Source organism: Bos grunniens, chromosome 15 (assembly GCF_055505025.1).
Source record: "Bos grunniens cultivar Pamir isolate PY7600 chromosome 15, Bosgru_T2T1.0, whole genome shotgun sequence".
In the NCBI taxonomy this organism is placed as follows: domain Eukaryota; kingdom Metazoa; phylum Chordata; class Mammalia; order Artiodactyla; family Bovidae; genus Bos; species Bos grunniens.
In genome coordinates, this window is record NC_141179.1 from 692,222 (window position 1) to 719,981 (window position 27,760).

The window sequence follows — 27,760 nt, forward strand, 5'->3', positions numbered from 1 at the left end:
AATGCAGTTTCTTCCAAACAATTATCATATCTTTGTGCCACAACCTATTACCATCTTACTTTGGGTTATGGGTTGAATAGTTTTTTTAATATCCATATATCAAAATCTTGACTCCCAATACTTCTGAATACGACTGAATCTGTAGATATAGTTTTTAAATAGGATATTAAGTTGTAATGAGTTCAGATGAGTGCATCCTAACCCAAGATGACTGGTGTCATATTTAAGCAAGGAGATTAGGGCACAAAAGTACACACAGGAAAGACTGTGACAGACACGAGGTGATGGCCATCTATAAGGCAGACAGAAGTTTCAGCATGAAACCAACCCTACTAATGCTTTGATCTTGAGTTAGTATCCTCCAAACTGGAAAGAAATCAGTCTCCTTTGTTTAAGCCACCCAGGCTGTGGTACTTAATTATAGCAGCCCTTGCAAACTAATATGCTCTGCCTTCTGTTGACAAAGAGACTGCTTTCATATTCAAAGGAAATTTAGTTTCTTTGAAGAGTATCATTTTTAATATATTTTAAACCATTATAGTACACATTCAAAATGTGCACAAAACATAAATTTCCATGGGGTCACAGAGTCAGACATGACTAAGCATGTGCAGGTATTAATTCAGTTCATGAGGGCAAAGCAAAGCCTCCATGACCTAATCACTTCCCTAAAGCCCTCACATCTAAATAGCAATTGTTCTTTTATTACTTTAAGTGTAGAAATCAAATTGCCAGCATTCACTGAATCACAGAGAAAGCAAAAATGTTCTAAAAAATAAAAAAAAAAATCTACTTCTGCTTCACTGATTACACTAAAACCTTTGACTGTGTGGATCACAACAAACTGTAGAGAAACTTAAAGAGATGGGAGTACCAGACCACCTTAGCTGTCTTCTGAGAAACTTGTATGTTGGTCAAGAAGCAACAGTTAAAACTGGACATGGAATAACAGACTGGTTCAAAATTGGGAAAGGAGTATGTCAAGGCTATATGTTGTCAACCTGTTCATTTAACATATGCAGAATACATCGTAAAAAATGCTGAGCTGAATGAATAAAAAGCTGGAATCAAGATTGCTAGAAGAACTATCAACAACCTCAGATATGCAGATAATACCTCTCTAATGTCAGAAAGTGAAGAGGAACTAAAGAGGATTAGGGTGAAAGAAGAGATTGAAAAAGCTGGCTTGAAACTCATTATTCAAAACTCTAAGATCAGTCACATTGTTCATGCGTGTTCACTTACTTCAGTCATGTCCTACGCTTTGTGACCCCATGGACTGTAACATGCCAGACTTCTCTGTCTATGGGGATTCTCCTGGCAAGAATACTGGAGTAGATTGCCATGCCCTTCTCCAGGAGATCTTCCTTACCCAGGGATCAAACCAGAATATTTTGTATCCTTTATGTCTCCTGCATTTCTAGGCAGGTACTTTACTACTAGTGCTACATGGGATGTCCTATCACTTCATGGCCAATAGAAGGGGAAAAATTGGAAGCAGTGACAGATTATATTTTCTTGGGCTCCAAAATCACTGTGGATGGTGACTGAAGCCATGAACTTAAAAGAGGCTTTCTCCTTGGAAAGAAAGTTATGGCAAATCTAGATAGCATATTAAAAAGCAGAGACATCACTTGGCTGACAGAGGGTGGTTTTTTTCTGTTGTTGTTGTTTGTTTGTTTTTTTAGTAGCCATGTATGGATGTGAGAATTGGACCGTAAAGAAGGCTGAGCACTCAAGAACTGATGCTTTCAAATTGTGGTGCTGGAGAAGACTCTTGAGAGTCTTTTGGACTGCAATGAGATCAAATCAGTCAATCCTAGAGGAAATCAACCCTGAATATTCACTGAGAGGACTGTTGCTAAAGCTGAAACTCCAACTGGCCACTCATCACCAACTCATCACCAGCTTAACAGACATGAATTTGAGCAAACTCCAGGAGATAGTGAAAGACAAGGAAGCCTGGTCTGCTGCTATCCATGGGGGTCACAAAGAGTCAGACATGACTGAGTGGCTGAACAGCAACAGCATAGTATCCATTTAGGTACATGACTGTACCTAAACTTATGTATTCTTCTTATTTTTGAAAAATGTCTAGAGTGCTTCCTGATGTGGCTATTACAAAATGCATTCTTGCTCCTGTCTCTATATGAATATATCCGTGCACTTCTGCTTGATAAAATTTTGGATAGAATTGCTGATTTACAGATGAGGTATATAGTCTGCTTAAACTGGCAAATAGTTTCACAAACTGGTTATATTAATTACATTCCCATTAGCACTATTTAAGTAGTTTTGTTTCATGGTCTCACCAATATTAATATTACAAGGTGTTTATCAAATTTTTTTGTATGCTAGGTTTGTGTGTAGGTACAAATATTTTATAGTTCTAATTTTCATTTCTCTAATTTCCATTGAAATTGAAGATATGTCACATATTACTCAGTTTTTTGAATATATCTTTGTTGAGAACATTTCCATGATTTGCTTTTCTTTTTTTCATTCATTTCCATGAATTAATTGGGTAATATTCTAACATTCTATAATGAATTAGACTTAAATCACATTAATATTTCCAGCTCTGTCACTTAATACCTGTAATCTGTGGCAGTTGTTTAATGGTTCTTTGTTTCAGGTTCTCCCAAGTACAAATCTGAGACAGTAACATCACCTGTCTCAGTTGTTTCAATGGCCATTGACATAATATCTGTAAATATCTGGGGGAAAAGATCTGTAAAATATGTGCTGATTATTGTTTGGCATATAAGCAACACTATACATGGATTGTCTATTAATCTGCCTTCTAATGTTTTTGCAAACTATACTCTATGTTTGGTCTTTCACTAGTATCACTTGTTATTCTAACATCCACACTAAGCTTAATAAATTCTGAAGTCATCCAATGTTTTTTTCTTTGGCTTTAAAAATGCAGAATAAAAACCATTTTAGCTACCATTTCTTCCTCTCTCTTTATAATTTGTTTCTTTTCAGTAAGTTAGTTCTGTCTTTTGAACTACCCAAATTTATACTGTTGTTCCATATGATCTGTATTTATGTATATTTAGTCACAAGTTTGTTCTCATTGATGGATTTTATTTTCTTTGTGTTAAGTGTTAATCCCTCAGTCATGTCTGACTCTTTGTGACCCTATGGACTGTAGCTTGCCAGGCTCTTCTGTCCATGGAATTCTCCAGGAAAGAATACTGGAGTGGGTTGCCATTTTTTCTCCAGGGGATTTTCCCAACCCAAGGATTGAACCTGGGTCTCCTACATTATAAGCAGATTCTTTACCTTCTGAGTTACCAGGGAAGCTCTTGTTTTCCTTGTACTCCATCCTAATTGAAAAGTTTCTTCACAAGTTCTAGTTGTCCACTTTATTCTTTATAGTCCCATGGCTTTAGTATTAACCTTTATTTCTTTCAAATATTAAATGTATAATTTGCATAATATAAATTCAATATCTGAAGTTAACAGTATCCTTCCTTTTTTTTTTTTTTCTATTTTTCTGGAAATTTGCATGAACAAGGACTTTATCTATGGAAGTTCCTTCATGTGTGAGTGGTTGATAGTTCATTTCTGTATTTATGGTTTTCCAGTCCCACAAAGCTTATTTTAAAGTAGGAACACCTTAAATTCACTTTAAATGAATTTGACAGCTCATTAAAACACTGTAAATCTAAACCCAAAATGACAAAAAAAATTGATGTATTATTTTTTGGATTTTCAGTAAAAATTATTTTTAACTTGTCCATTCATCAAAACCTAAGTAAATTACTTTGATTTTGTTGTTACTGCTGTTATTGTTGACTCTATACCTCTGTTGAAGTTATAGGCCTACAACAATCTTAATTTCATGAGAGACGTCTATTCTAGCTCCTTGCTTTTTGTGAACCTTATCACTGGCCTCTCATATTCCATTAAATAATTATACTTAAAGACCGAGTTACCTTTAGATGACCTATTGGTCTCAGCATGTATAAAACACAAGTCTACATGATTGGCAGAGGTGGTGCTGGACTGGACTATCTCTCATCACTTTGAGATTTGAATTGCAGTATCTTTGTCTCTAAACAGGAAAAATAATTTCAGTTCCACGGGGTTTCCATTGAAAATAAGTATTTTCTACTCTTAATATTCTGTGAAATAAAGTGAGATAAGGTAAAGGACTGTGTGGTTTGCAAATTGGTATTCAAATGTGAAGTATTACTATTATTATATTATATATAGTATAACATGGAATTATTCTATATTATTATAGCTGTGTTTTAAGCAATATGGATTGACATAATAGTTTTAGACACATGTATTATCAAGAAAGCTGAGCACTGAAGAATTTATGCTTTTGAACTGTGGTGTTGGAGAAGATGCTTGAGAGTCCCTTGGACTACAAGGGATCAAACTAATCAATCCTAAGAAAATCAGTCCTTAATATTCATTGGAAGGACTGATGTTGAAGCTGAAACTCCAATACTTTGGCCACCTAATGAGAAGAACTGTCTCACTGGAAAAGACCTTGATTCTGGGAAGACTGAAGACAGGAGGGGAAGGGGATGACAGAGGATAAGACGGTTGGATGGCATTACTGACTCCATGGACATGAGTTGTTTGTGCAAGCTCCTGGAGTTGGTGATTGACAGGGAAGCCCGTGCTGAGGTCCATGGAGTTGCAAAGAGTCGGACATGACTGAGCGAGTGAACTGAACTGATTATCAAGTCATTTTTTATCTCTTTATGTGTTTGTGTTAGTTGCTCAGTTGTGTCCAACTCCTTGTGATCCCATAGACTGTACCTCACCAGGGTCCTCTGTCTGTGAAATTCTCCAGGCAAAATACTGGAGTGGGTTTCCATTTTATTATCCAGGGCTCCTGTAGGAGAAAGTAGAATTGGCTGTTTCAAGTCCAAGGGAACTATGTATATCTATGTATATTTCTTTACATAGACCTTTAGGTAGCACTGAATTTGACCAATTAATCTTGCCCCCCACCCCCTCAACAAAAGTCTCAAGGTTAAAAAAAAAAAAAAAGCCAGAGGTAGATCCTGGGACAAAAGTGTGATTTGCTGAGGACCATGTCTCTTGTGCTTCAGGCTAAAGAGAGTGCTGATGGAAGCAGGGTATGGAACTGAGCTGACGGGTAAGTATAAAGGAGTGAGACATACTGCTGACTGAATGATTTCGTGGAGGCTCAAAAAAGGTCACAGCAAGATAAACTGCAATGGCTCATTGATTATTTCAAAAAACACATTCTAGCCCTCCACTTTTCCTCAAAGGTGGAAAATAAATCTCACCTGTGAGGGTACCCTCTGAACACCAGGAAGATAGAAATCATCCTTATCACCAGAGTTAGAGAAGTCAAGTTAAGAAAACTGTAAACCAACTGCGACTTTTTCATTAGATCACAACCCCAAGCACAAGTCCCTTTATTTTGTAAAATCTTCACAAATAATTGTCTTTGTCTGGAACTGACACATAAACAACTTCGTTTTGTCACTTTGGGTATTTCTTTCTATGAGACTTCTGTACATATGAGTTTTTTTGTTTGTTTTTTTTTTTCTCCTCTTTATGTATCTGTGTAAACTTATTTATAGACCAGTCAAAAGAACTCAAACAAGGTAAGGAGGAATGTTTCCCCTCTTTGAAAGTTCAAGTGTTTGTTTTCAGTGGTAAGGAAGGCATGCTTATGTAGTAAGTTCAGTTCAGTTGAGTCACTCAGTCATGTCCGACTCTTTGCGACCCCATGAATCACAGCATGCCAGGCCTCCCTGTCCATTACCAACTCCCAGAGCTCACTCAAACTCATGTCCATCGAGTCGGTGATGCCATCCAGCCATCTCATCCTCTATCGTCCCCTTATCCTCCTGCTCCCAATCACACCTAGTATCAGAGTCTTTCTCAATGAGTCAACACTTCTCATGAGGTGGCCAAAGTACTGGAGTTTCAGCTTTAGCATCAGTCCTTCCAATGAACACCCAGGACTGATCTCCTTTAGAATGGACTGGTTGGATCTCCTTGCAGTCCAAGGGACTCTCAAGAGTCTTCTCCAACACCACAGTTCAAAAGCATCAATTCTTTGGCACTCAGCTTTCTTCACAGTCCAACTCTCACATCCATACATGACCACTGGAAAAACCATAGCCTTGACTAGTTGGACCTTTGTTGGCAAAGTAATGTCTCTGCTTTTCAATATGCTATCTAGGTTGGTCATAACTTTCCTTCCAAGGAGTGTCTTTAATTTCATGGCTGCAACCACCATCTGCAGGTCAGATGTTCTGGTATTCCTATCTCTTTCAGAATTTTCCACAGTTTATTGTGATCCACACAGTCAAAGGCTTTGGCATAGTCAATAAAGCAGAAATAGATGTTTTTTTTTTTTTTTTTTTTTTTTCTGGAACTCTCTTGCTTTTTGCATGATCCAACAGATGTTGGCAATTTGATCTCTGGTTCCTCTGCCTTTTCTAAACCCAGCTTGAACATCTGGAAGTTCACAGTTCATGTACTGCTGAAGCCAGGCTTGCAGAATTTTGAGCATTACTTTCTAGTGTGTGAGATGAATGCAATTGTGTGATAGCTTGAGCATTCTTTGGCACTGCCTTTCTTTGGGATTGGAATTAAAACTGACCTTTTCCAGTGCTGTGGCCACTGCTGGGTTTTCCAAATTTGCTGGCATATTGAGTGCAGCACTTTCGCAGCATCATCTTTCAGGATTTGGAATAGCTCAACTGAAATTCCATCACCTCCACTAGCTTTGTTCATAGTGATACTTCCTAAGGCCCACTTGACTTCACATTCCAGGATGATAGTCATCCTGGGGCTCTAGGTGAGTGATCACACCATCGTGATTATCTTGGTCGTGAAGATCTTTTTTGTACAGTTCTTCTGTGTATTCTTTCCACCTCTTCTTAATATCTTCTGCTTCTGTTAGGTCCATACCATACAATTTTTTGAAAGTTATCAGCTACATTTTTTGACAAATCACCCCATTAAGAGATAGTCTAAAACAATGACCAATTCCTTCCCCCCCCAAAAAAAAAACAGTATTCCAGCATTAATATTTTTTATTCTCCAAGATATAAATTAGCTTTTTGGCTGACATTGATTCCTCAATGTATAAGTTCTTAATTTTGGGTCTGGGCAGGCAAAGTCTTCTCAGAGAACTCAAAATTTCTGTCTATTGACATGGAATGTCAAATACACTTTAGTAAGATTTTCTCCATGTAAATTTCCCCCATCTCCTTAAGGAAAGGATATGTATTTGGACACATTACTGAACTAAGCAATAGGAGGAAGTTATTGTCTATAGAAAATAAAAATTCTTAAAAGCAGTAACATTGAATTTATTTATTAATAAAAAGCAGTTTCCTGATGAACAATTCTTTAATAAAAGCTTCTTTCACATCCTTGCTCCTCAGACTGTAGATCACGGGATTCAACATGAGGATCACTGTGGTATAAAACACAGCCACCATTTTCCCCTGCTGCACAGAGTCTTCTGAAGGGGGTCTAAGGTACATGAAGAAAAGAGTTGTATAGCAGACAGTGACAGCTCTCAGATGGAGCCACAGGTGGAGAAGCTTTGCACCTGCCTTCTGTCGAATGAATCCTCAATGTGGCAGGAAAAATGTAGATGTAAGAAATGAGGATGATGAAGAAAGAACAAGTGAAGTTAAAACCAGCCACAACAAACATGGACAACTCTTTATTATAGGTGTTGGAACAAGCCAGCTTAATCAGTGGTGGGTCAGCACAGTAGAAGTGATTAATTTCATTGCGACCACAAAAGGCTAGGTTGTAGGTCCACATGGTTTCCATAAGGCCAGTGAGAGATCCATATACATAAGACACCATGATGAGGGACGTGCACACACTTTTAGACGTTCTGCTGCCATGAAGCAAGGGGTTGCAAATGTCCATGTACTGATCAAAGGCCATGACAGCCAGGATGTAGATCCCTACATGGACCAAGGCAATAAAAAAGCAGCACTGAACCATGCAAGCTGTATAAGAAATGGTTTTCCGCTCTGATAAGAAAATTCCCAACATCTCTGGAGTCACATTGGAAGAGAAACACAGATCCACGAAGGATAAGTGGCTCAGGAAAAAGTACATGGGGGTGTGGAGGCAGGCATTGACCCTGATGAGGACAATTATGCCAAGATTTCCTGCCACTGTGACCATATAAATGGTGAAAAACAGCACAAAGAAGATAATCTGCAATTCCTGGGTACCAGATAGTCCAAGGAGAATTAACTCAGTCATTAATGTGAAGTTCTTCTCATAATTTCCTCCATGAGATATTGACTTTTACATTTATATTAGATTACAATAAAGTGGAAAAATTGATATTACTATGTCACTAATGGCTTTTTCACCAATTTCTTTTCTTTCTCTTTCTTTTTTATTACTGTTTTTCAACTCTTGTTCATTCTCAGTAAGCACAATCTCAACATGGCAATGAAATCTTATGTTATTCAAAGCATCTCTTTCATTTTTGACATGCCTCCCCCCCTTTTTTTATTTCCTTATTTTTCATTTCCCTTCTAATTGTGCTTCTCGTACTTTTTTCTTTATCTACTCTCTCCTTTTCTTTCTCTGCCTTGACCTCTTTGTTTGAAAAATATGCTTTATGGGCATCAGTTCAGTTCAGTTGCTCAGTCGTGTCCAAATCTTTGCGACTCCATGAATCGCAGCACGCCAGGCCTCCCTGTCCATCACCAACTCCCAGAGTTCACTCAGACTCATGCCCATCGATTCAGTGATGCCATCCAGCCATCTCATCCTCTATCATCCCCTTCTCCTCCTGCCCCCAATCCCTCCCAGCATCAGAATCTTTTCCAATGAGTCAACTCTTCGCATGAGGTGGCCGAAGTACTGGAGTTTCAGCTTTAGCATAATTCCCTCCAAAGAAATCCCAGGGCTGATCTCCTTCAGAATGGACTGGTTGGATCTCCTTGCAGTCTAAGGGACCCTCAAGACTCTTCTCCAACACCAGAGTTGAAAAGCATCAATTCTTCAGTGCTCAGCTTTCTTCACAGTCAACTCTCACATCCATACATGACCACTGGATAAACCATAGTCTTGACTAGACAGAACTTTGTTGGCAAAGTAATGTCTCTGCTTTTCAATATTCTATCTAAGTTGGTCATAACTTTTCTTCCAAGGTGTAAGCGTCTTTTAATTTCATGGCTGCAGTCACCATCTGCAGTAATTTTTCAGCCCCCCAAAATAAAATCTGACACTGTTTCCCCATCTATTTCCCATGAAGTGATGGGACCATGCCACGATCTTCGTTTTCTGAATTTTGAGCTTTAAACCAACTTTTTCACTCTCTTCTTTCATTTTCATCAAGAGGCTTTTTAGTTCCTCTTCACTTTCTGCCATAAAGATGGTGTCATCTGCATATCTGAGGTTATTGATATTTTTCCCAGCAATCCTGATTCCAGCTTGTGCTTCTTCCAGCCCAGAGTTTCTCATGATGCACTCTGCATAGAAGTTAAATAAGCAGGGTGACAATATACAGCCTTGATGTACTCCTTTTCCTATTCGGAACCAGTCTGCTGTTCCATGTCCAGTTCTAACTGTTGCTTCCTGACCTGCATATAGGTTTCTCAAGAAGCAGGTCAGGTGGTCTGGTATTCCCATCTCTTGAAGAATTTTCCACAGTTTATTGTGATCCACACAGTCAAAGGCTTTGGCATAGTCAATAAAGCAGAAATAGATGTTTTTCTGGAACTCTCTTGCTTTTTTGATGATCCAGCAGATGTTGGCAATTTGATTTCTGGTTCCTCTGCCTTTTCTAAAACCAGCTTGAACATCTGGAAGTTCATGGTTCACGTATTGCTGAAGCCTGGCTTGGCAGAATTTTGAGCATTACTTTACTAGCGTCTGAGATGAGTGCAATTGTGCAGTAGTTTGAGCATTCTTTGGTATTGCCTTTCTTTGAGATTGGAATGAAAACTGATCTTTTCCAGTCCTGTGGCATAGTCATCCTCAAATATTACAGTCAGGTTTGTTTATATCTAATTATATAAACATGTGAGAAAGAGATTAGAAAGAGAAAAGAGTATGATATCAGAGAACAATATTTTCCCAAATGACCTAATTCATTTTGGATAATTTTCACCTAATCAATTCCTTACTGGAGAATACAAAATAATTAAATTGGGCAAGTTTTATGCTTTGCAACTTTTTCAGACTCAATAGAATAAGGATTTTTTAGGTGAATAACAAATTTTCCTTCACTTTTTCAAACATAAATACATAATTATATTCTGGCAGTTGACAAGGTTTTAAATTCTCCATCCATTAATCTTCCATTAGGTTATTTTATAGAGAATTTCCCACTGTATGGAGTTGGCAGTGATAAAAATCTTCAGTTCCTGGTCTCACTTCTGGTTTCAGTGTGAAATCTGAGGGCCAAGATTCTTTGTTCAAAGAGGAATATGCAGAAATCAAACTCTCATCCCTGGATATCTTACATGAGTCACTGATTTAAGGTGGTCACCGTAATGCAGTATACATTTCCATTAAATAGATTGCAGTGTGCTTTAAAGGCCAGACTGATCCTGCAAAGGAAGACTGACTCTATGAAGTCTGAGCTGACAGGTCTCCAGACTCCTTGGGTTTTTTCTTTATGCCTGGCTTTCTGGCTACACATTGATTGCAACACTACATGTGTTTCCAAAACAGTTTATTTTTGCTTGAGAAAGCTATAGTTGACTTCTGTTTTGGCAAGAAATAAAAATAAATAAATAAATACTCAAACTAATAATAACTAAAATATGTGTTTGCTTTTCTATGTAGACTTCATCTATATTCACTAAATGTCTGCACTTTTATGTTCATTGACATTTATTTTTTTCCATATAGTTATTTATAAATCATAGGTCTAATTTTGGTATCATACATGATTGCACAAATAAGAAAGTTTTGATAGTTATAAATACTTGTAGAATAAAGAAATCTACCTATGGGGGAAGAGCTGTCTTAAGAAAGAATATCAATGACTCTTCTGAGGAATGATTAAGGCACAATTTATGTCATTTGTAGGTTGATACCATTTTCCTAAGAGATTGCACAAACAAATGAGGGTGAAATAATTACTTTTTAAGATAATTATTTTTCAATACATGAGTTCTCTGGAGAAATAACAGTTGGGCACAATGCAGATTTACCATGCGACCCAACCTTCAGTCTCAATATTTTTTTCTTACATGGGGAAGTCTACACCATAGTGTTGATGTCTACCATGGATGCTCATACTACATTATATTTGCCATAATAGCTTAATGCAATCTCTTCCACACCATTATTGTAACTTTGTGTCACAATGTGTTACCACCTTACTTAGTCTTATGGGTTGAATTGTGTTCCTTTAAATGGCAATACACTCCAGTATTCTTGCCTTGAGAATCCTATGGATAGAGGAGTCCATGTGGCCACAAAGAGTCAGACACGACTGAGTGATTAATACACACACACACACACACACATAATCCATATCAGACTTCTCTTGTGGCTGAGGTGGTAAAGAATCCGCCTGCAGTGTGGGAGACCTGGGTTCAACTCCTGGGTTGGCAAGATCCCCTGGAAAAGGTAAAGGCTACCCACTCCAGTATTCTAGCCTGTAGAATTCCATGGACTGTATAGTCCATTGAATGGACTGAGCGACTTTCATTTCACTTCATAATCCATATATCAAAATCTCTGCTTTCAGTACTTCAGAATATGAATTAATTTGGAGATAGTGCCTTTAAAGAGGAAATTAAAGTGTAATAAGTTCGTATGAGTTGGTTTAAACCAAAGATGACTGCTGTTTTTATTATAAAAAAAAAAAAAAAGGAGATCAGTACACAAACTCACAGAGGATAGAGTACTTACAGACACAGGGAAATTACAGCCATCTACAAGGCAGAGAGAGGCTTCAGAATGAAACCAACTCTACTGACACTTTGATCTTGAATTCGTAGCCTCCAAACTGGGAGGAAATCCATCTCTCTAGTTTAAGCCAACCAGTGTGTGGTACTTGGTTATGGCAGTCCTATAAAATCAACATGCTCTGTGTTCTACAGACAAATAAAATGCGTTGATATTGGATTGAAGCTTTTTTTTTTTTTCTTTGAAGACTAGTATCATTTTTATATATTTTTACTATTTATAGTGAAGGTTAACACACACATACAAAATGTGCACAACACAAACATGTACAGCTTAATGAATTTTTAACACAGTAAACAAACTTATAAAAGACCCAAGTTCTAAAGCAAGGAGAAGATTAACACTACTTCAGATCCACGTCTCACCTCCTTTCTCAGTTACTGTCCCTCAAGTCAGCTGCATCTTCACTTTTATTGGGCTTCCCTGGTCATTCAGATGGTAAAGAATCTGCCTGCAATGTGGGAGACCCGGGTTCAATCCTTAAGTCAGAAGATCCCCTGGAGAAGGAACTGGCAACCCACTCCACCATTCTTGCCTGGAGGATTCACGGACAGAAGAGTCTGGCTGGCTACAGTCCAGAAAGTCGGACATGATTGAAGAGACTTAGCATGCACACATACAAATAACCAATTCATATGTGTTTTTTTTTTTTAAAGTGTATCCCTAGATGAAAGCAAAAAACTACACATCTTGGTGGGGAATAAAAAAGGTCTGGGAAGGAGACTCATTTGCCAGACTAACAATGGTGGCCACTCCTGTAGTCACTGTCTACCTTGGGTAAAATAAATCATTGTTCTTCACAGAGTTCTTGTCTCTCAGAAACATAACAAATAATGGCAAAGTCTTACACCCTTCTTGTCACTACTCAGGTTTGACAGTATTTATGGTTCCTATCTATAACAAATTAATCCTACATATGTTAGCAAAGCATTTCCATCCCACCTCATGTGATCCTGTGTACTATTTCTCAATTTTCTATCCATGATTGGTGCCCCAGGCATGATCAAGTTATTCTCCTTCCATCAATTGCCTCTTATTGCCTCTTTCTTTAGAAAATGCCTTTGCACCCATCTTCTACCTTTTTAAATTATACTCAGTTTCCAAAGCCTATCCCTATCCTGAAAATCTTAGCCAGAATTAATATTTTATTTCTCTTCATAAAACATTTTTATAAAAAAAAATTCATCAACTGTTTCCCTTATCCTAGGAAGTTGTATGGTAACTAAATGTGAATTTTATTCATAAATAAACATGGCAGTGGGTGTCCATTTAATCATTTTTAAAACCTATGTTTTCTACCTTTGACAAACTTTAATTACTTGTGTTGAGCTAAGTTAACACATGACCATTAATATATTTTTATCAGATATATTATCATATAATTTCTTAAAAAAAATCTCTATCAGTTGAGGTGTGAAATAAAAGGAAACTTTCCCTCAACATAGTCTTGCCTAGCTAAAGCAAACTTCCATTAAGGTTGTTAAATAGAGAAAGTCTTCTAGGAAAAGTCCATTTTATTATAATAGAGTTCTCAACCCAAAATCATCAAAATAAACAATAATTTAAAATATACTAAAAAAATTTTTAAAAAAAATAAAAAATAAAATATACTGTAAGGAAAGATATCTTAAAAATTAAGGCAGAAATAAATGCAAAAGAAACAAAAGAGACCATACCAAAAATCAACAAAGCCAAAAGCTGGTTCTTTGACAGGAAAAATAAAATTGACAAACCATTAGCCAGACTCATCAAGAAACAAAGGGAGAAAAATCAAATCAATAAAATTAGAAATGAAAATGGAGAGATCACGACAGACAACACAGAAATACAAAGGATCATAAGAGACTACTATCAGCAATTATATGCCAATAAAATGGACAATATGGAAGAAATGGACAAATTTTTAGAAAAGTACTTTTCAAAACTGAACCAGGAAGAAATAGAAAATCTTAACAGACCCATCACAAGCACAGAAATTGAAACTGTAATCAGAAATCTTCCAGCAAATAAAAGCCCAGGTCCAGATGGCTTCACAGCTGAATTCTACCAAAAATTTAGAGAAGAGCTGACATCTATCATACTCAAACTCTTCCAGAAAATTGCAGAGGAAGGTAAACTTCAAAACTCATTCCACAAGGCCACCATCACCTTAATACCAAAACCTGACAAACATGCCACAAAAAAAAGAAAACTACAGGCCAATATCACTGATGAACATAGATGCAAAAATCCTTAACAAAATTCTAGCAATCAGAATCCAACATCACATTAAAAAGATCATACACCATGACCAAGTGGGTTTTATCCCAGGGATGCGAGGATTCTTCAATATCCACAAATCAATCAATGTAATACACCACATTAACAAATTGAAAAATAAAAGCCATATGATTATCTCAATAGATGCAGAGAAAGCCTTTGATAAAATTCAACATCCATTTATGATAAAAACTCTCCAGAAAGCAGGAATAGAAGGAACATACTGCAACATAATAAAAGCTATATATGACAAACCCACAGCAAACATTATCCTCAATGGTGAAAAATTGAAAGCATTTCCTCTAAAGTCAGGAACAAGGTAAGGGTGCCCACTCTAACCACTACTATTCAATATAGTTTTGGAAGTTTTGGCCACAGCAATCAGAACAGAAAAAGAAATAAAAGGAATCCAAATTGGAAAAGAAGAAATAAAACTCACTGTTTGCAGATGACATGATCCTCTACATAGAAACCCTAAATATTCCACCAGAAAATTACTATAACTAATCAACAAATATAGTAAAGTTGCAGGATATAAAATCAACACACAGAAATCCCTTGCATTCCTATACACTAATAATGAGAAAATAGAAAGAGAAATTAAGCAAACAATTCCATTCACCATTGCAACGAAAAGAATAAAGTACTTAGGAATATATCTACCTAAAGAAACTAAAGACCTATATATAGAAAACTATAAAACACTGGTTAAAGAAATCAAAGAAGACACTAATAGATGGAGAAATATATCATGTTCATGGATTGGAAGAATCAGTATAGTGAAAATGAGTATACTACCCAAAGCAATCTATAGATTCAATGCAATCCCTATCAAGCTACCAACAGTATTCTTCACAGAGCTAGAACAAATAATTTCAAAATTTGTATGGAAATACAAAAAACCTCCAATAGCCAAAGCAATCTTGAGAAAGAAGACTGGAACTGGAGGAATCAACTTGCCTGACTTCAGGCTCTACTACAAAGCCACAGCCATCAAGACAGTATGGTACTGGCACAAAGACAGAAATATAGATCAATGGAACAAAATAGAAAGCCCAGAGATAAACCCAAGAATGTAGAGGCAAGAATATACAGTGGAGAAAAGACAATCTCTTTAAAAAGTGGTGCTGGGAAATCTGGTCAACCACTTGTAAAAGAATGAAACTAGAACACTTTCTAACACCATACACAAAAATAAACTCAAAATGGATTAAAGATCTAAACATAAGACCAGAAAATATAAAACTCTTAGAGGAGAACATAGGCAAAACACTCTCCGACATACATCACAGCAGGATCCTCTATGACCCACCTCCCAGAATACTGGAAATAAAAGCAAAAATAAACAAATGGGATCTAATTAAAATCAAAAGCTTCTGCCAACAAAAGAAACTATAAGCAAGGTAAAAAGACAGCCTTCAGAATGGGAGAGAATAATAGCAAATGAAGCAACTGAAAAACAACTAATCTCAAAAATATACAAGCAACTCCTGCAGCTCAATTCCAGAAAAATAAACAACCCAATCAAAAAATGGGCCAAAGAACTAAATAGACATTTCTCCAAAGAAGACATACAGGTGGCTAACAAATACATGAAAAGATGCTCGACATCAATCATTATCAGAGAAATGCAAATCAAAACCACAATGTGGTACCATTTCACGCCAGTCAGAATGGCTGCAATCCAAAAGTCTACAAGCAATAAACGCTGGAGAGGGTGTGGAGAAAAGGGAACCCTCTCACACTATTGGTGGGAATGCAAACTAGTACAGCCACTATGGAGAACAGTGTGGAGATTCCTTAGAAAACTGGAAATAGAACTGCCATACGACCCAGCAATCCCACTGCTGGGCATACACACCAAGGAAACCAGAATTGAAAAAGACACGTGTACCCCAATGTTCATTGCAGCACTGTTTATAATAGCCAGAACATGTAAGCAACCTAGCTGTCCATCAGCAGATGAATGGATAAGAAAGCTGTGGTACATATACACAATGGAGTATTACTTAGCCATTAAAAAGAATACATTTGAATCAGTTCCAATGAGGTGGATGAAACTGGAGCCTATTATACAGAGTGAAGTAAGTCAGAAAGAAAAACACCAATACAATATACTAACACATATATATGGAATTTAGAAAGATGGTAATGACAACTCTGTATGCGAGACAGCAAAAAAGACACAGATGTATAGAACAGTCTTTTGGACTCTGTGGGAGAGGGAGGGACATATGATTTGGGGGAATGGCATTAAAACATGTAGAATATCATATAAGAAACAAATCACCAGTCCAGGTTGGATGAGGGATACAGGAAGCTTGGGCCTGGTGCACTGGGATGACCCAGAGGGATGGTATGGGGAGGGAGGTGGGAGGGGGGTGCAGGATGGGGAACACGTGTACACCTGTGGCATGTTGATGTATGGCAAAACCAATACAATATTGTAAAGTAAAAAAATTAATTAATTAAAAATAATAAAAAATAAACAATCATATTAATAGCAAAAAAATAAAAAATAAATAAAATGTACTGTAATTTCCAAATCAATGACTAATTTTACATGCATTCTGATTTTCTAAGTTCAATAATGAGTGTCATATTATTTCTTTAAAACTCAGAAAAATTTTTTCAACAATTAATTTTCCATTGAACATCTACTTGTAGAATGTGAGATGAGTTTTATTTTATTTATTTATTTTTTGATGGTGATTTTTTAAGTAAGGAATCAAGGATTCAGAGCCAAGGATTTTAAGTAAGTCACTGAAATAAATATTACTTGGCTCTAGATTGAATATTCTTAAAACATATAATATTTATTCTATTATTCAAATAAAACAAAAAATCATGTTTACAATATCCCATAGTAAAAGATAATCAAATATGACCCGTTCAAATTTTTCAGGTAGTGATTCTTCATCCTTATGGATAAAGAGTAATATGTAGTAATTCAAATGTGGTATTCCTTATATTCTTACTTTCTATATATTTGGCAGCTCAAATGAAGAATCACAAACATGTAGGAGAGACACTACTTCAATTTTGCTTTGCATTCTTCCAAGGAAGTACCGTATTCATAAGAGGATTACAAAGCAGGGATATTTTTCTGGCTTGCAAAGATTAAAAAGATGAAAAATTCATTTGTAAAAATGTAAAGTTTTGAGATTACCATATACTCTTAATCATATTTTGGAGTTCCAATATGATCTATGATAAATAACAATTTCATTTGATCTTAGTAGTTACAAAGTGGCAAGACACCATAATGTTGCTCCATATCACCAGCTCTGCAGAAAACAACTGTGATGTAGTATACAAATCTATGCAAAACCTCATGTATAGGCAATGGTAGCCACAAGTGTACATTTTGGACTTAACGACATGAAGAGTACATGAAACTACATGAAAAGTAGGTAATCATATGGATGTAATGATCATAGAGAGCAGCAGGAATGAAATCTTGAGTTATCAGGAATGTAATCATATTATACTCTTCAAATAAGTTGGACAAGAAAATGACTTTTTTAAACAAAATATTAACCAGAATGTGTGAGATTGGCAGATTGGCAAAGTGGCAGTACGAGGGTGTGAATCTTAAAGTTAGGTCTAAGTTTTCAACAAGAAAGAGAATACAGGGAAATAGTAATAAGATGAAGAAGACAAGTTGCAAAGCTGAACAACTGGTCAGTTTCAGGAGGCTAAAATCCTTCTTCTTGTCTGATTTATTCTGAACATTTCCAGTTGAATTCTCCTGTTTAAGGAAACAAAAACAGATTTATTACACATGAATAAATTATATACATTTATGATACCATCAGTATGTTGACATCGTGTCTAATTCTCTTCACATTATAAGACTTGCAATTTCCACTTTGTAAAAGTTGTCTATATGTCTATCTATCCATCTATCTATCTTCTATCTATCACATACCTATGTTTTAGGGAATACTGACTATGTACCAGGCTAAGTAGTAGAGAAATAACTGCTTTCAAATGTTATATCTGGCCTTAAGATGTTTATTTAAAAGGATTTCTTGGTGGCTTAAATGGTAAGGAGTCTGCCTGCAATGTGGGAGACCCAGGTTTGATCCCTGGGTTAGGAAGATCCCCTGGAGAAGGAAATGGCCACCCACTCCAGTACTCTTGCCTGAAAAATTCCATGGACAGAGGAACCTGGCAGGCTACAGTCCATGGGGTTGCAAAGAGTCAGACACAACTGAGCGATTTCACTTTTCAATTTTTTTTAAGGTGTTTATAGTATCATGGGAAACATTGGTTTAAATTAAATAACCAAATCTATAAGGGTATTATATCTAAACAGTACTAAATGTAATAATGGAAAAATAACACTATGAGGAGTAAGAGTCTCAAACAACTGAGTAATTTTCTATTTAATAATAAAATGAGTTAATTTTATTGAGTGAAAAATATGTAACAAGTACTGTGCTAAATATTTTAGGTAATAATCCATTTCCTCTACACAGCTTCCCTATGAGAAAGCACCATATATTAATCTCACAGATGAGAAAACTGGGGCAGGGAGAGGTTGAGTAATCTGCTCAGTGAATCTGATTCCAGAATTCATGCTTTTAACTCTTAATTTAGTTGACAAATGATGGAGTCAGGATCTGATTATAAATCTTACTTTATTAAACATGTTGAATTTATTATAGATAATAACATAGGACGTCTTCTCATGGTGGATTATATCATTCAGTGTCCAGGAACAGTTAAATACCTGGTCAATAGCATTATTGGAAGACAGAAAATTATAGCTTTATTCATTGTGTGGTTTTTGTCATCAACAAACTATAGTGACAAAAAGGAAGGTATAGTAAAAAAAAAAAAAAAAAAAAAACAATAAACTTGGAAGTCAAACATATTTGAAATAGTCTTCAAAGATACCCATTCCAATATTCATACAAACATGGGGTTCCCTCATAGTTCAGTTGGTAAAGAATCTGCCTGCAATGCAAGATATCCTGGTTCAATTCCTGGGTCAGGAAGATTCGCTGGAGAAGGGCTAGGCTACCCACTCCAGTATTCTTGGGCTTCCCTTGTGGCTCAGCTGGTAAAGAATCCACCTGCAATGTGGGAGACCTGGGTTTTATCCCTGCATTGGGAAGATCCCCTGGAGAAAGGAAAGGCTACCCACTCCAGTATTCTGGCCTGGAGAATTCCATGGATACAGTCCATGGGGTCACAAAGTCTGACACAACTGAGCCACTTTCACTTTTCACTTTCTAAGTTATGTGATTTTATGTTAGTAATCTGTAGTCTCTGTATGCTCATCTCTAAAATGGGAACTATAATACTGAAATAATAGTATTGGTGATAACATTAAGTGAAACAACAGGTATTAAGTTGGCCAGAAAGATTCGTTCAGGTTTTCTGCTAGATTTGATGGAAGAAGTCAAATGAACATTTCGGGCAACCCAATATTAAAACAGTGCCTGATCTTTGAAAATTATTATTTCTTTTTCTCTCCTCCATATGTATATGTGTGAGTGTGAAAGTCTAAACATTCTTCAAATATCCACTACTCCAAAGAAAACATGTATGAATAAAAATATTAGACTTATAGCATTATTGTTTCCTGAAATACTCAACTATTTGTATAAATACACTAGGACTGATTTTCACTTAAAAAAAAAAAAAACACAAACAAAACTAGAGTTAGAGCTGATGATCTTTCAGATAGGTGGAAGGGAAAATGAAGCTATGTTATAACAGTTATTGCTCCTTAGGAAAGTGCATCAGATATGCAAATAATACCACTATAATGGCAGAAAGTGAAGAGGAACTAAAGAGCCTCTTGATGAGGGTGAAAGAGGAGAATGAAAAAGCTGGTTTGAAACTCAACATTCAAAGAACTAAGATCATGGTATCCAGTCCCATCACTTTGTGGCAAATAGAAATTGAAGTGACAGACTTCATATTTTTGGGATCCAAAACCACTGTGGATGGTGACTGCATCCTTGAAATTAAATGACATTTGCTCCTTGGAAGGAAAGCTGTGACCAACCTAGATAGCATATTAAAAAGCAAAGACATCACTTTGCTGATGAAGGTCCGTCTAGTCAAAGCTATGGCTTTTCCAGTTGTCATGTATGGGTGGGAGAGCTGGATCATAGAGAAGGCTGCACGTCGAAGAATTAATGCTTTTGAACTGTGACACTGGAGGAGATTCTTGAGAGTTCCTTGGACTGCAAGGAGATCCAACCAGTCAATCCTAAAGGAAATCAGTCCTGAATATTCATTGGAAGGACTGATGCTGAAGCTGAAGCTCCAAAAATTTGGCCACCTGATGCAAAGAGCAGACTCATAGGAAAAGACCCTGATGCTGGGGAAGATTGAAGGCAGAAGGAGAAGAGAGTGGCAGAGGATGAGATGATTAGATAGCACAACCGACTCAATGGACATGAGACAGTGGAGAAGAGGGAAGCCTGGTATGCTGTAGTCCATGGGGTCACAAAGAGTTGGATACAACTTAGTGACTGAACAGCAAACAACAACAGGGAAAGTTCATTAAATATTCTCTATTTTCTCATGGAAGCATCAATCATCACATTGCTCAATTTGTTCAGTAACTAGGATCTGTCAGATTTAACTTTAAAAGGAGAAGGACAGTGATTTAAGGGACAATTCAAACATTTTTCAAGAGAGACTTTATCATTAATAAAGTGATTGCCTTATTTTTAGGTAAAAATTCAAGGTCCTCTGTTCATGGGGTTCTCCAGGCAAAAATACTGGAGTGGGTTGCCATCTCCAGGGGATATTCCAAACCCAGGGATTGAACCCGGGTCTCCTGCATTACAGGCAGATTCTTTACCATCTGAGTTACCAGGGAAACCCAGGATGGACATGAGTCTGAGTGAACTCCGGGAGTTGGTGATGGACAGGGATGCCTGGCGTGCTGCAATTCATGGGGTCGCAAAGAGTCGGACACGACTGAGTGACTGGACTGAAATGAACTGAACTGAAGTATTTCACTACTTCAAAAAGCATTTCATGAGCACATACTTATTCTATGGCCAACACGGTGTTCAATAGAAACTAAAAAAAAAAAAAAGGTTATTTGAGGCCAATTAGTCAATTCATGAAAGCAGTGGGTGAAATCCTCTTATATCTCAAATGTATGTGCATTAGCGCATAACTATTATCACCATATTGCTAATGTCAGTTATAAACATCAGTGACAGCGTGGGTCACCTGAATTTCTGAACAGTACTGTTGGCTTAAAAATAATGCTTCCTCAGAGTCACTTGGTCCTTCCAGAAACTTTCTTATATTTGTAAAAAGGGAGGCACTTTGTTCACTTTCAAAATGGGCATTTTTTAATGCTGCAATCAGTACTGAACCTTTATTTAGTGTCAAGTCCATCTAGATTGTAAAGATAGAGACATGGACCCTGGGATCACAACATTTGAAAAATAATTAAAGGGCTGGTTTAACATAACTGAATATGTTTGTATTCTTAAAAACAACAGATCTCTAGATATTTAAGTAGAATTCAACAAACTATAAATTGAATGTTACAAGTTAAAAGAATAGCTATTTGTATGTATGTTTTAACAAAATTTATAAGCAATCTGACTTTCAAAATAAAGTTATTTCAATAACAATATCTAATAATGGAAAGATAGAAATAATTGTATGGGATAGCATAGAATTAATGACTATAAAAATATTGAGCAAAAATAAGTTCTAAGGTGAAAAGGATGCTTTGAAATAAAATGAGAAAAAAAGGTGTCAGTTGGGGGGATAATAATATCTGTGTCATCCTTTTCCTTTGAAAGTAACATCCAACACTGATTTTGTTCAGACACTGCCTGGTCTGACATAATATTGAATGGGACTTACTGGTATATTTTGGCAGGTGCATAAAAGATGAACAAGTTTTTGTTTTGTGCAATTATAAGACTCATTTCAATTTACTCAGAATAAATTGATTCCCTCCTCTATAGCATTAGCCCTTTCCTTTTCTTTATTATAGCACTTAACACATTTTTTTGACTTGTATATTTACAGTTTCATGAAACTGTGCAACACTAGTGCTCCTTGCAGGTTCCTCGGTATATAAAGCAGTTCTTGGCTCATTGTAGATACCTGCTAAACATTCATCAACTTGGATATATAAGAATTAATTGTGACAAAGGACAATTGTGGGTAAAATTTGAACTATGGTATTGACAAAAAATATCTGCCACATTCTGAAAAAATAGATTACTAGAGAGGAGAGAAAGCATGAAAACCCTAAGAGGTCGGAATGACATTGATAAACTCTAGAGATGATATAATTCCTCCGGAGGCAAACCCTAAATGTTTGTTTGAACCATTCTTTGTTTTAGGAATTAATATATAAAAATAAATTGTTTAGAAATTTTTGTTTTCTGTTATGGCCTAAGGAGAAAATGTCTTATTGAAAATGACTGTCACAGGTGGAGAAAAATAAATGGGTGTCATTCATGGACATGAGGGTGCCATCACACATTGTCTCCCCAAGGTGACAGCAAATCTTATCAGCAGTTGTGATCATATTCTTCTAAACCATGAGATCAAAGCCCCTGCATGGTAAATGCTACAAAATTATAAAATACTATAACTTAGCTTACCATAGTGAACATGTGTTATTAACAATTTTGTATACATATGTACATATATGGCCATATCTTATATTGATTTGTGGATATAGAGAAATATCCTAGAAATATAAAAAAATGTTAGTAATGGTAAATTTGAGAAGTGAGATTGGAAGATCAGAGTGGGACAAAGAAAAGGAAATATTTTACTTTATATTCTTTTAGAGATTAAATGTTTTACTATGAGAATGTATAACTTTTTAATGTAAAATTAATGTATATATACAGATATAAACATAAAAATAAAATACCTACATATATAATGCCCAACCTTTTACACACAATACACTCCCATATCACTTGTAAAACTATAAACTGAGTCTTTAGCTTTTCTGTCATTAGCTTATAGCTTTTAGTCATGGATTTAAAATTGACATTTCTGTAATGCAGTTAAACTTGGCCTGGTTCTCATAAATATAACTTATTTAATATATAAAGAAAAAGACACTGCAATTTTATTTCAAAAGTACCTTTCTTCTAATCAATTTCCAAAAAGCTTGTTTCACATCCTTGTTCCTCAAACTATAAATGAAGGGGTTCAACATAGGGCTTACAAAAGTGTAGAAAACAGCAATGATTTTGGACTGCTCCACTGACTGGTCTGTGGGAGGTCTAAGGTACATACAGAACAGGGTCTCATAAAACACAGTCACTGCCACCAGATGGGACACACAGGTGGAAAAAGCTTTGTGCCTGCCTTCAGCAGAGCGCATCCTCAGGACGGCAGTGAGAATGAAGATGTAGGAGATGAGGATTATGAGAAGAGAACTGGAAAGGTTAAATCCTGCCACCACAAACATGGATGTCTCCTTAATGTAAGTGTCAGAGCAGGAGAGTCGAATGAGGGGTGGGTCAGCGCAATAGAAGTGATTAATGACATTGGAGCCACAGAAGGTCAAGCGGTATGTCCACATGGTTTCCATCAGGCCACTAAGGAGCCCGTAGATATATGGACCAGCAATCAGGCGAATGCAGACCCACTTGGACATCTTGCTGCTATAAATCAAAGGATTACAGATGGCCATATACCTATCATAAGCCATTACAGCTAGCATGTAATATTCAGTAATCACCATGGCAATGAAAAAATAGCACTGGATTAAACAAGCAGTGTAGGAAATGGTTTTTTTCTCTGATAAGAAGTTCACCAACATCTTGGGAGTCACATTAGTGGAATACCACAAATCCAAGCAGGACAAACTGGCAAGAAAAAAGTACATAGGGGTGTGGAGGCATGAATCTATCCTGATCAATAACAACATCCCAAGGTTCCCTCCCACAGTGATCAGAGAGATCCCCAGGAACAGCACAAAGAGGATGGGCTGAAGATCTGGGCGATCTGTTAATCCCAACAGAACAAATTCAGTCACCAAGGTGGAATTTCCTCTGCCCATTTTCTTAGGTGCCAGCATTGTTCACTTCAGTCAGTCAATCAGTTCAGTTGCTCAGTTGTGTCTGACTCTTTGCGAGTTCACTTAGGTAAATTAAAATTATTCACTTAGATAAATAAAGTAGCCCATTAAAGTAGAAATTTAAAAAAAAGAGTAAATTGGTTGAAAGCAAGGGCCTGAATTGTTTTCCTGCAAATAAAGTACGTGAACTTTAAAAAAAAAAAAAAAAAAAAGAAGTGAATGAGAAGTCCATCATACATTTCTTCTCTCTCTTTCTTGTATTCCCTTTCTCTCTTTTCTTTGACCCTGTTACCCTCACACATAGCTATTACCAGACATAGTCTAAGACTGAAGGAGGTAAGACTTTTAATAAGGTCATAATCCCTAATAGCTAGGTATACAATGTGCAGATGATTCCCAAGTAGAATGGCTCTTGTGTCTCCACCTTATTTTGAAATGAGGGAAAGTGAAAGTGAAGTCACTCAGTCATGTCCGACTCTTTGTGACCCCATGGACTGTAACTATCAGGCTCCTCTGTCCATGGGATTTTCCAGGCGAGAGTACTCGAGTGGGTTGCCATTTCCTTCTCCAGGGGATCTTCCCAACCCAGGGGTTGAACCTGGGTCTCCTGCATTGCAAGCAGATGCTTTACCATCTGAGCCACCAGGGCAGTCTCATTGGAATGAGGGAAATATAACCCAAAGTTTAGCTTAAAATGGCTTCAACCACCAACTGTTACTTACAGATTGCTACAAAACTGTAGATTCATCATTGGTCCCAGGGACGATTCTGGACAAAATGGTGAACATGTTTGGAAACACTTTTGCAGTCTTTAATAGTATGTGCATATTTATTTGTTTATTAGTCATGTCACATGCAGGATCTTAGTCACCTGACCAGGGATCAGGGACCTGGCCTGTGTCCCCTGCAGTGGGAGTAGAGTCTTAACCACTGGACCACCATGGAAGCTTCCCAGTATGTGCATACTTAGAAATTCAAACTTAGAGAATTGTATTTCCTACTTACTGTATTGCTGTTGTTGTTTAGTTGCTAAGTGATGCTCAACTCTTTTGTGACCCAATGGGCTACAGCCTACCAGGCTTCTCTGTCCATGGGATTTCCCAGGCAAGAATACTGGAGTGGGTTGCCATTTCCTTCTTAAGGGGATCTTCCTGACCCAGGGATTGAACCCGCATCTCCTGCATTGGCAGGTGGATTCTTTACCACTGAGTATTAGAGTCTCACATTATAGGAATTTGAAGAAAAATTACTGAGGCCTATTTTACTGATCACTCATCTCCAACTCTGTGCTAACTCATGGACTATAGTCTACCAGCCTCCTCTGTTCATGGAATTCTCCAGGCAATCATACTATTGTGAGTAGACATTCTCCTCTACAAGGGATCTTCCCATCCCAGGAATCAAACCTGAGTCTTCAACATTGCAGCCAGATTCTTTACAGTCTCAGCCACCGGGGAAGTCCCACTTTACTACTATGTCCCCACAATACAGAATGATGTAGCATTCTTTGTGAATAGACCAAAGGCAAAGACTCCAGATTCAGAAATAACAAATACCTGGATGAACTAGAGGAAGAATTTTTCATTCAGAAGAGTTTATGTGAATAAAGCAAGAGAGACTTGGATAGGGAAAAAGAGAAGTGGCAAAAACTTAGATCATAGTTTTGTTTGCTTATCCATTTATGTATTCATTTTCCATTTATCCAAGATAGCACTTAAGGAGTTCATAGCATATAACAAAATTTGGTAACATTGTGCTGCTAGGGGAACAAAAATTTGACTCTAACCTTCCTAGCATCATATAGTTCAATTAATTCAATTTAGGTCAATTTATATAATAAATAGTTCAATTATCTTCTTTAGAGATTGCAATGTCCAGAAGTTATATATATATATATATATATATATATATATATATATATATATATATATAAACCTAATCAACAGAGGAGGAATCATTCTTAATGCAGAACTGCAGTTCAATTCAGTTCACTTCAGTTGCTCAGTCATGTCCGACTCTTTAAGACTCCATGAATCGCAGCACGCCAGGCCTCCTTGTCCATCACCAACACCCCGAGTTCACTCAAATTCATGTCCATCTAGTTGGTGATAAAATCCAGACATCTAATCCTCTGTCATCCCCTTCTTCTCCTGCCCCCAATCCCTCCCAGCACCAGAGTCTTTTCCAAAAGTTAACTCTTCACATCAGGAGGCTAAAGTATTGGAGTTTCAGCTTTAGCATCAGTCCTTCCAAAGAACACCCAGGACTGATCTCCTTTAGGATGGACTGGTTGGATCTCCTTGCAGTCCAGGGGACTCTCAAGAGTCTTCTGCAAAACACAGTTCAAAAGCATCAATTCTTCGGCGCTCAGTTTTCTTCACAGTCCAACTCTCACATCCATACATGACCACAGGAAAAACCATAGCCTTGACTAGACACACCTTTGTTGGCAAAGTAATGTCTCTGCTTCTCAATATGTTATCTAGGTTTGTCATAACTTTCCTTCCAAGGAGCAAGTGTCTTTTAATTTCATGGCTGCAGTCACCATCTGCAGTGATTTTGGAGCTCAAACAAATAAAGTCTACCACTGTTTCCACTGTTTCCCCATCTATTTCCCATGAAGTGACAGGACCAGATGCCATGATCTTAGTTCTCTGAATGTTGAGCTTTAAGCCAACTTTTTCACTCCCCTCTTTCACTTTCATCAAGAGGCTTTTTAGCTCCTCTTCACTTTCTGCCATAAGGGTGGTGTCATCTGCATATCTGAGGTTATTGATATTTCTCCCAGCAATCTTGATTCCAGCTTGTGCTTCTTCCAGCCCAGCATTTCTCATGATGTACTCTGCATATAAGTTAAATAAGCAGGGTGACAATATACAGCCTTGACATACTCCTTTCCCTATTTGGAACCAGTCTGTTGTTCCATGTCCAGTTCTAACTGTTGCTTCCTGACCTGCATATAGGCTTCTCAAGAGGCAGGTCAGGTGGTCTGGTATTCCCATGTCTTTCAGAATTTTCCACAGTTTATTGTGATCCACACAGTCAAAGGCTTTGACATAGTCAATAAAGCAGAAATAGATGTTTTCTGGAACTCTCTTGCTTTTTCGATGATCCAGCAGATGGTGGCAATTTGATGTCTGGTTCCTCTGCCTTTCTAAAACTAGCTTGAGCATCTGGAAGTTCACGGTTCATGTACTGCTGAAGCCTGGCTTGCAGATTTTCAGAATTACTTTACTAGCGTGTGAGATGAGTGCAATTGTGCGGTAGTCTGAGCATTCTTTGGCATTGCCTTTCTTTGGAATTGGAAGGAAAACTGACCTTTTCCATTCCTGTGGCCACTGCTGAGTTTTCCAAATTTGCTGGCATATTGAGTGCAGCACTTTCACAGCATCATCTTTCAGGATTTGGAATAGCTCAACTGGAATTCCATCACCTCCACCAGCTTTGTTGGTAGTGATGCTTTCTAAGGCCCACTTGACTTCACATTCCAGGATGTCTGGCTCTAGGTGAGTGATC

General features: G+C 37.1%; 2 protein-coding genes across 2 annotated transcripts; both read right to left on the minus strand.

The window, feature by feature from the left end:
• Nucleotides 1-7,331: 7,331 nt before the first annotated feature.
• On the minus strand, nucleotides 7,332-8,262 carry LOC147357201 (olfactory receptor 5M8-like). Its single transcript, XM_086341928.1, is given in 2 exon segments — nucleotides 7,332-7,551; nucleotides 7,553-8,262. Coding segments are annotated over 2 exon segments (921 nt in total). The 5' UTR covers nucleotides 8,254-8,262.
• A 15,025-nt stretch (nucleotides 8,263-23,287) lies between these two features.
• LOC147357202 (olfactory receptor 5M5) lies at nucleotides 23,288-24,244 on the minus strand. Its single transcript, XM_086341942.1, has one exon. The coding sequence runs from the start codon at nucleotides 24,242-24,244 to the stop codon at nucleotides 23,288-23,290; it is 957 nt and encodes a 318-aa protein (XP_086198068.1).
• Nucleotides 24,245-27,760: the final 3,516 nt, after the last annotated feature.